The 9,930-nt window shown below is 45.5% G+C and overlaps 1 protein-coding gene across 1 annotated transcript; it reads right to left on the bottom strand.

Moving 5' to 3' along the window:
- Nucleotides 1-4,722: 4,722 nt before the first annotated feature.
- Nucleotides 4,723-5,396, bottom strand: LOC123117074 (blue copper protein 1a). The gene is made up of 2 exons (XM_044537919.1): nt 5,184-5,396; nt 4,723-5,063 (listed from the first exon to the last, which is right to left on the bottom strand). Exons 1-2 carry the CDS (start codon nt 5,359-5,361, stop codon nt 4,723-4,725), a joined length of 519 nt encoding a protein of 172 aa, XP_044393854.1. The 5' UTR covers nt 5,362-5,396.
- Nucleotides 5,397-9,930: the final 4,534 nt, after the last annotated feature.

Here is a 9,930-nt window from a genome sequence, read left to right as displayed (position 1 = left end):
AGGGATATGGGTATGAGACCCACAATATGAGTTGTTTACAGTGGTAACCTATTGCTTGTGATCGGAGATCCCATGAATTAGATGTGGAAGAAAAGGTGTTGGTCAACTGAGAGGAGTGTATCCTTACTATTAACAATACCACTCCATGAAGATGCAATACTCTCCTAATCTGCATGGCACGTTGATGTATATCTTAATGTGTTCTAAGTGGTCTTTAAGGAGAGATGTTGTCCTGCAGAACATCTTTTGAAGAACACACCTATATGAGTCTGATTGTTAAACATTGCAATCTACGAGAGTAGGGTTCTCTCTAGTAAACGCATGAAAGGTCTTGGAGTATGACTCATAAACTCCACCCGCGGGGAAGACCCACGGTAGCCCAGTATCAGTCAAGGCTTTGTGTGAAGTTAGATTCGCAGAAAACTTGCAGTTCAAGGCCTAGTCCGATGTTCAAATTGCTTACTAGTGTAGCATAGAGTTCTAGGTGGAAGTTCAACTTAATAGTCTCCACTGCAGTACCGGTATATAAAACAGTGTTTTGGAACCAAAGGCAATTCTTGTGTGCCTCTGGGATCTGGTGGGGGATTGTTGTAATTTAGTCTATTTTGGGACAACCCAATAATTATTTCAGAAATTCCTAATAAATCCTAGAGGCCCACTTAGCCCATTCGTGCAAGGCAAGGGATACTACTAAAGTTTAGTCCCACATTGCTAGTTTAGTGGGAGTTGGGCCTCCTTATAAGGGAGGTTCGTTCCCCACTAGTATGAGCATGAGAACAAGAGGGATATCCATGCGCGCTCCTCCTCTGCCGCCCGCCTCGCCGCGCCATGCCACGCCTCGCCTCGCCTTGCCTCGTCACTACGCGCCGCGGGTTGTGGGAATGAGCCGAGCCGATGTCTAAATTTTGGCTGCTACCTGCTCGTTTCATCTCCCTCGTTCCCTTCAGCTCCCGACGCAGGCTCTTGCCTTCTTCTCTTGTGCCTATAAAAGGGAGGTCACTCCTCTCTAGAGAGACACAATAGAAGAGGAGCACTGCTTTGCTGCTACAATCTTTTCCATCCCGGCTTGCGGCGTGCACCGCAGGTCGGGACAGTAGGCCTCCGAAATTCCACCTCTTTGAGTCCTGCACGGGAGAAGTGTGATAGGGTTTTTGGAGAGCGCTCAGCGCGACTACTGACTTCTTCGTCACGGACGCCCCAGACTCCGACGACTACTTCCCTGACAACGACTTCTTCCCCGACGCCGACAACCTCGTCGACGACATGGCTGGCGAGGACACCGACCCCAAGACCGGTGCTTCTGCTCCCGTTCCTGGTGCTTCTGCTTCCATTCCGTACGTTCTCATACCCTTTATGTTAGAGGTTCTACCACAACTTCTTGCTCTAGTATCTGTTCTAGATGTGTTCCGTTCTAGTTCATATATGCAGATGCTATTTACCTTCTCTCTGTCAGTTGGATGACTTACTTTATCTCTGATACTAGTCAATTGCCCATGCGTTGCAACGGGGCATACTTATTCTGATGGTTCTATATATCAATTGAATCTAACATGTACTCTTTCTATGAACTTTCTATAAGACTGTTTAGATCACTACTTTAATGATCTAAACGGTCTTATAAAAGTTTACAAAGGGAGTACCTTTGATTCTACATGCACCTCAGATAATATTGCCTACTTTTCTTTACCGATGTTACTGTTAAAACAAGCTTCCTGATCCAGGTTCGCCAACTCTGTTAACGATACATATGCCGGCGATCCCCGCGCTGCCACCCCCACTCCCCCCCCCCCCCCCCCCCCCCCCTCCAAACCACGCACACACTTCCATCCCGCCATACACTTTGAATTTTATTAACCTGTACCCACGCATGTAGTTGAATTATGTTTCACATTGTGCTTGCCTTTGTAAAGGGTGCCTATTTTTTTTATTATGTCACATTAGGTTTCTCCCTCTCCCTTGTTGCAGTGTCATGATCAAACTTCATTCTCTCTTGTCTCCCTCTCCATCACTCTCCTGTTGCAATATCACAGTCAAATTGATTTATATGTTCTCTCCCTCACTCTCTCTGCATTGCAATGTGATCTCTTTTCTCCCCCTCTCCCGCCCCCGTTCCAATATCACAACCAAATTGCATTATATGTTCTTTTCCCTTCATCTCTCTCTCTCTCTCTCCCACTGCAATCTCTCTCTCCTCTCTCTCTCTCTCTCTCTTGATTACACCCCGATGGGACTGAGACATGGTTCGAGGTGAAGTGGATGCCACAAGATCTCAGATGTGGGTGGGTGGCTTGTAAGTGGAGCCCACGGCCGGTCGTAGAGTAGCTGAGAATGAGGCAGTGCTTGGAAGACATCACGTCGCTGCTGCTGGCGGGTGGTATGCATGTGGAAATCATGAAAATCATTGGTGTCCGGGGTGTGGCGAGCCACTGTGGAGCGCCGGTTCCAGATACTAAGTTAGAGAGCAACCTCAAGTTCCTCCGGGGGCAGCCGCTGGTGGCTGACCGTAGGTATCTGTACCTGCAAATCAAAATTATTGACTACTTGTAGTAAACTGCAGCAACTATAAGTGTACTTTTTTCTGAGTTCATATACGTGCATCCTTGCATGTGCACAAGTAATCCTGGCTCTTAAAATCTACTCACAAGCTTCTATATTCGATCCCTGCTATTTGCCATATGCTCATGTCACCTGCTGCTTAGTAGGTTGCATTTATAGGCCTCTGTTTAAGGTGCTAATCTATGGCTGCCACATACAGTCACCTTTTAGGTGGATATTAGGATTTTGACATTGTCGATTTGGTGGCCAAAAAACAAAAGGCAATCGATCAACTTCTGAACTCTTCTTATAAACATAGCCAATTCTGTATCACATTCAGAACTTGAGGCTTCTTTAATTAAGAATCACATATAGTATAGTCACGTCTGTATCACGTACCTCATGTCCTCTCTAATAGACAGACATGGTTGTATCATGTTCAGAACTTGATCCAGACTCAAGACCTCTCATAGCTATCTAACAAAGTTTGCCTAACAATTAATCGGCCAGTAGATAGAATAACAATATGTGAAACTCAAAACATGCCACGATGTGAACCAGTAAATCTCACCTGAAGCAATCGACGATGCATTCCTGCTCCTCATGAGTTATGCCCTCGGCCTTCCTTTCCTGCCCACCTTTCTTCGTCCAATCTTCAGCGGCTGCGAGAAGCACATGCAGCTAACTGCAGCGGCGCCAGAGAGTGTGGGAAGTCGAGGCCATGGTGGCCATGGAGGTGATGCCCTTCCAGCGGTAGAGGCAACGGGGACCAGGAAGGCGGTGCCCTTCGGAGGTTAGGCGGCGGCGGCGGCTGCATGTAAACCACACGGTGACAGAAGAAAAGAGATTGATTGAAACAAGGAAGGAGATTGATCGCCGTCGTTGAGTCGATTGCGTAATCTCTACTACCATACGTGATCAATTCATTCATCGGCGGGAAACCAAACGGAATCAATGGAGTATTACCAAATATAAGAGATTGGCTACCATAGATGAATTATTTGGTTACCAAAGATAGAGTGCGTCCGACCGGCTAGTGAGCATTAAACCGGTAAATAGGGATAAACCGCTGGAGGGAGGAAAAAATCGGTGGAGGGGAGAGGGAACCTTACGTTTCTTTTAGGTAGTAGAGATAGAGATATTAGTCATTCGTTATCTAGTATTTTCCTTAATAAAATTATTCGGTAAATAGCTAATATTTCCAACATAGTCGATGCAGTTGCGACGCACAATGTGCTGGAGATACAAAATGCATTAGAGACACACAATAATGCTTCTCCCTTTCGGGATCCAAATATGCACTCCCAAGTTACAAGTCTTGTGGCGTATAGTGATGTTACTTACAATCCGGAGATTGCAAAAGAAGAAGCGGGCCTTGGAGTTTATCTCAAAGATGAAGCTAATAACCATACTATATTTGTTCAAGTAGCTGCGAGAAATGTTTCTTCTGTTTTGTAGGTTGAAGCTCTTGGATTAACCCTATCAACCGTGGTGGTTAAAGCTTTAGGATGGGACTCTGCTGTCTTCTTTTCTGATTGCAGGAATCTTGTTCAAGTGGCAACAGCAAGGAATCTTTTGGAGAAGCCAGGAGACTGGAGGAAAAGAACAATACTTTCTGAATTTCTCAATCAATCTTCTCATCTTACTACTTGTGAAATTAGGTCTATCCAAAGGACTGGGAATTTTATTGCCCATTCTCTAGCTAAGAAACTTTTATGCAAAGATCTTCTTCTAGTCTTCAATCTTATGCAATAAATCTTCTAATTGTAAAGCCAAGCAGGCTTTAGACTCTAATTGTAAAGCCAAGCTGGCTTTGGAAAGTTAATATCTGTACACTGTTTGGGACGCAAATAAATATAATTAAAAACTCTCTTTGAGGGTTTGTGTTGTAAAAACAAACAGGATTAAAAAATGTTGCAGAAAAATATAGAGAACCCATTTTCAAGGGAGCAATATGATATGCACTGTTTTTAATTACTGCACTAATAGAAGAACACTCACACTTTTATGCTAAGCAAAAAAAATATTGAATCTTCGACCGAAGAAAAATTCAAGGGCTAAAATTCACAACGTATAATAACAACAATAATGCTGATACCACATGAGAAGCAGCACGACCAAACATGACGCTCTCGGTGGGTGAGTGGGTCACATATGTAGTAGAAACCTTGCCGATGCAGTGGGAGCCTAGAGCACGAGCAGAGCCACGGCGACCGCGGTGACCACGGCAACCGCCTCCCCGAAGCGCGCCTCCAGCTTGCCAGCGGGGCTGGACGGCGGTGGAGCAACCAACGGGGGCTTGGGTTGGGGAGCCGGTGGGGCGGTCTCGAGGACGGTGATCTTGAGCTTCATCCCCCTCTCGCAGTGCTGGTCCATGCCGCAGAAGAACCACCGCGGTCCGGCCTTGTCGAGCGCGACCCGGTCCAAACCGGAGGTCCAGACGACGGCGTTGTCCGGCTGGTTGCAAGCGAGGAAATCCGGCCCGCCCACCTCCACCACGTCATGGCCAGCAGTCCCGTACTCGAACACTGCGATTGACATAATTAGCATGAGGGATTGGCAGGCAATTTCATTTGTTTCCCGTCGCAGAGAAGAAGAAGTGATCAAGCGTGCCAGCGGAAGGAATGGTTCAGTGGTTATGCATTTACCTAGCGTGTCGCCGACCACAAACTGTTTGGTCTCAGCCCAGGCCGTGTAGTTGAAATCGAGGGCCCAGCCCATGTCGTCGCCGACCACGTGTTCCATGGCGACGGCGAGCCCCGGAAGGAAGGCGATGGTGAGGGCGGCCACGGTGATTGCGACGACGAGCGTCTGCTTGGAAGTCATCACCGAGTAAGCAGCTAAGCCTAGAGAAATGATTACAATAGCTTTCTTGACTTGTGTACTTTGCTTCTAGCTCTGGCTTTGCATGTAATATTTGGAGGGACAGAGCTCGACAATCACTATGGCACGTACGTATACGTAGTTATCACCGTTGCCATTCGGCGCTTCTTGTCTCTGGCCCGAGGTAGCGACAGCAGCTGGCCAGTGGTGGCAATTGTATGGCAGTTGAATGCGTCCGCGTGGCGCCAAATGTGGTGTATTAAGTCTGCATTGGTGTAATCGGTGCAGATGAATGGGCGGAACAACACGAGAGCATCTACCGCCGGATTTGACAAATCCGACTCCTCCAACTCCCGCAGCGCTCAAATAATGCATTTCACATCCGGATATCTAGACACCTTAAATCCATATTATTACATGCAACGTAAATTGATTTTTAAGCGGGGCTCGTCCGGCTCCGCCATGTCCATGTTTGGCGGTCGGCTGCGCTTCCAGAGTGTTGGTCCTGTCGCCGGGAAGATAGAGGAGGGCATGGGCCACGACCCGGCTTACAAGACTCAAGGCGCCGCCGTCTCGGATGCCATACTCACAGCGTAGATGATGATCTCTTTGTTCTGAGGCGGCAGCCTTGGGCTTCCTCAGCGTTCAGCAGTGAGAACCCTTTCATGTCGGGGCTGTAGCCCTAGGCAATTTTACGTCATTGGCTTTGTTCACCTAAGAAAAATTGCACGACATGAGGGGACACATCACATCATTAGCAGTATGCATATGTTTTGTAATATCGGAAATATATATACACCCCATGGGACATGGAGATCCTTAGCTTGGTCTCAAATGAGCCCGAATGAATAGTAAAATCAAAAAAATGAAGAAAAAAATTCAAGATTTGTTGACTTTTTTTGTGGCAAACATTAAGAAATGTTTTGCGTGCTTACAAATTTTTATCTTGGAATCACTTTCATGGAAGTTGTGGTTAAAAGAACAAAATTGATGCTCCCAAGATGCTACTTTTGAAAGCATTTTGGAGCGCAGATTTTATCTTTTTTCCCATGACTTCCAAAAATGTGATATGATGATGAAAAATTGCAAGCACGGAAAATATTTCTTAATGTGTGCTACAAATAAAACTCAATTTTTTTTGATTTTTTTAAAATTTCCTTCAATTTTACTATTCATGCCAAGAGCATTTGAGCTCGAGCTTCAGTTAGGACTTTCGCACCTCATGCACCTATTTTCATAGTACTAATGTTTCTTCTTTTATCACACTACTACTCTGCCCACCACACGTCGCAACTACTGGAGTTAGAGAGAGTACAATAAGGTGATGTAAGCAGGTTGTAAGGACTAAAGTATTATATTTTTACTGAGTTGGATGAGAGAAGGGAGGGAGAAGATAAGCGGACTGTAGATTAACATCCAGCTGCAGATACATGCTCCAAGAAACATTGTGAGAGTGTATTAAGGTGGACCATATATTAATAAAGTAAAGTACTTTTGATTAATGAGCTTCTATACATGCTGCCTATAAATGATGTGGCAACTGGTTGCTGGCTAAACTAACCATGCTCTTATCGGAGATATAGGAGCATTAATGCGGCAATAGGCAGTAGCTAGCTCTAGACTACAACACCAATCTATATAATCTCAGTTTCATTTGACCTTGCCAGATTATACTCTCTCCTCTACCAACATATATACGTAGTTTCATGGCATTGTATGGTTTGAAGTTGTGTAAGCTCAAAACTCCTAGGTATGATTAGGAATGTGAAGCTTCAGAAATACCAAGGGAGGCGCCTTGTACTCAAAGTTCTGTCACAGGACACTCAAATGCAATTCTTTCTTTTCCATCTCACTCTGCGTAGCAGAAGGAACAGGGGCATAGCTACGACCAGGCCAGCAGGGGCCATGCCCCCAGCAGGGGCATAGCTACGAGATGAGGCGTCGAATGTGTCATTTTATTGTCACTCTTCTACTTAGAATCGGATGGGTAATCGGGGCTTACGTTCCAGAGTTCGGTAGAGATGTTTATTCTCTTGTTTGGTTAGCAGGAATTCATGAGGTACAGTCAAGGGATGACAACTTGAGTTACGATGAATGTTTTTTTCTTTTGAAAGAACAGCAGGAGCTCTGCCTTTGCATTATAGATGGGAGGAGATATAGAGTTACATGGTACAGGTAGAGGCGGCAAAAGTGCCCCACAAACCAAAGACAAAACTAGCTCTTGAAACAGAGAGCTACAGAGACAAAAAAGTGGACACCATCCTACACCCTGTTCCTACCCAGCCACCTGAATGGAAGGACGGAAGGCCTCGTTGAGCATCTTGAAATCTTCTTGAATGAGATTCACCAAGGCTCTTGGCGTCATCTCAGCATTTTCAAAAACCCTTCTATTCCGTTCCTTCCAAAGATGCCAAGCAATGTATGCCGAGAGGGATGTTTCCTCGGCAGCCTTGGATTGCGCACCATGATGAATGGTTTTGACGTTCTGTTTTATCAGTTTCCTCCCAATTCAGTACACCTCTCATGCTATTAAAATGGTGGGACTTAGATTCTAAGCTCCCATTTCCATTTCACTACACCTTTCATGCTAGTAAAATGGTGGGACTTAGACTCAGCATTATATTATGCCCATCCGCTGTAGTTGCTACTCGCTACTAGCCTACCAATACTACAAGGCTTGAATGGAATTATGGAAGAAATGCTGATCAAGGGTCTTCATTTCCTTTCATGGATAGGTCTAAGGACATCTCTAACACTGAAACGCAATTTTTCTCCGGTATTCTGTGGACATTGATGTCGGAGGCCGCCATATAAAGATGTAGATATTTTGACACACATATATTTAACAACAATTAAAACCAACCAGACAAAATTCGTGCAAACACAGCGGAATTCATTCAAGTTCGTTTATATTTTGACAGTTTAACAAAAAAATAACTAGAAGAAAATCTAAACCCTATACCAAACAACCACCTGGTACGCGTGCCGCCCTGCCGTTGCCGTCCGTGCTGTCGTCATCATTGTGGTCCCTCCAACGGCAAAACGGCGTCGGAGGGCCGTGGCAGCCTTGTCAGGCGGCTGACCACTGCTCGAGGATGAGTCACTTCGCCTTGTGCTGCGCGCGATGCGGAGTGCCGCCACGGCCACTATAGACGTTGCCTTCAGAGCCCTGGCAGCGGCCTTGCCGCGACCGGCGTTGGCGGAGCAGTCACTAAGTGACCACTCCTCGCCAATCTTGGCGAGCTCGCCATCAAGGCGGCGGCAGCGCCTGGTGGCAGTTTCCATGGTGGTCACGAAGCGGCCGAGCACCCATGCGGCCCGCAGGCAACACTTTTGTCTGGTTTAAAAACCAATCACGCCGAAGAAATATTGCCAGATAGCTCTTTGTTTATGTTTTGGATGGCCCGCAGGCAACCAAAAAACTTTGTGGTGCCAAAGAGACATGGCATCTCAGTCCGAGTGTCTGTGCAGTGCCATGTGTACCTCCTGAAGGTCGAAACATCAGTGGGATTCTAATAGGTGCATATGGTGGCAGATGTTTTGACGCAGCTGCACGAAAGAAACAAGCTGAGCCATGAAAAAAGGGCATCCTTCCAGACACCGCCCATTCTGATATAGCAGTGTCGTCCAAGAACAATCTCAGATATTGAGTATACTTCAAAGACAGGACCAGAGCTCAAAATATATTTGTCCTTGTTGTTCTCAGGGCATGTATAGCAGTGTTAGAGATGTGGCGTGGAACAAAAGGGGCCAGTTGGATGAAACAAATTAAATAAACTAAGAAAATAGGAAGACCGTATTATGGACTTGTACAGATGGAAACCAGAGAGCTACATATATATAATATCAGGGCCATGTTTCTCAACAACTGTGCTCATGTATTTCCATCAATGATGCAATTAACTATTACCTAGGAAGTACAGGAAAGTACCTTTGAAACAAGTGTCTGCGGAGTTGGTCCACGAAATTGATTTGCTGAGTGAGAGGAGCCAACTTACTAATGAAACTACAATTCATATCTAGCTAGTTCCTACTGACCTCCAGCTCATGCACGTGGTTCCAGTTCTTGCATCACTCTGAGTTTCTTTGTACCGTACACAAATACCCTACGGCACATGTCAGCCTTGTGGAAGTCTTATAAATACAACTTCTTACATCCTTGTGATGAAGCTGTCGATTAGTCGAACTGGAATGTATGATAAGCCCAAAACCAAATAGAAGACATGGGTAAATATGTACCTTTGTAGGAATGAGGGGTACCAGGAAAGCCCACGGCAGTCTTCAGAAAGTTAATAGTTATGATTTACAATGTGTTGAGCCAAGGTTTCTATTTCCCTGATCTACATCAGAAGCATGCGTCGGAATAAATTGATATAGGAAGGTTCAAGGTTTGAGAACACTGAGGCCATGACAATTTTGAAGGAGCAAACTGAAGAAATGGAGTACTGTCGAGATAAATCACAACATGTGCCTTGCGTTAATCATCAGGAGAACAATTTGTACATGTACAGAAGTGTTCAGGTCAACAACATGTAACACGTAACTCCTAAAAACTAGCCAACATGCGCATTA

The sequence above is a fragment of the Triticum aestivum genome, chromosome 5B (assembly GCF_018294505.1).
Source record: "Triticum aestivum cultivar Chinese Spring chromosome 5B, IWGSC CS RefSeq v2.1, whole genome shotgun sequence".
Taxonomy (NCBI): Eukaryota; Viridiplantae; Streptophyta; class Magnoliopsida; order Poales; family Poaceae; genus Triticum; species Triticum aestivum.
This window is presented reverse-complemented; position numbering and strand designations above follow the sequence as displayed.

Coding starts and splice junctions, on each gene's coding strand:
- LOC123117074 (XM_044537919.1), bottom strand. CDS start 5,361: ATGACTTCCAAGCAGACGCTCGTCGTCGCAATCACCGTGGCCGCCCTC. Junction 5,064..5,183: donor TGTGGTCGGCGACACGCTAG/GTAAATGCATAA, acceptor TGTCAATCGCAG/TGTTCGAGTACGGGACTGCT.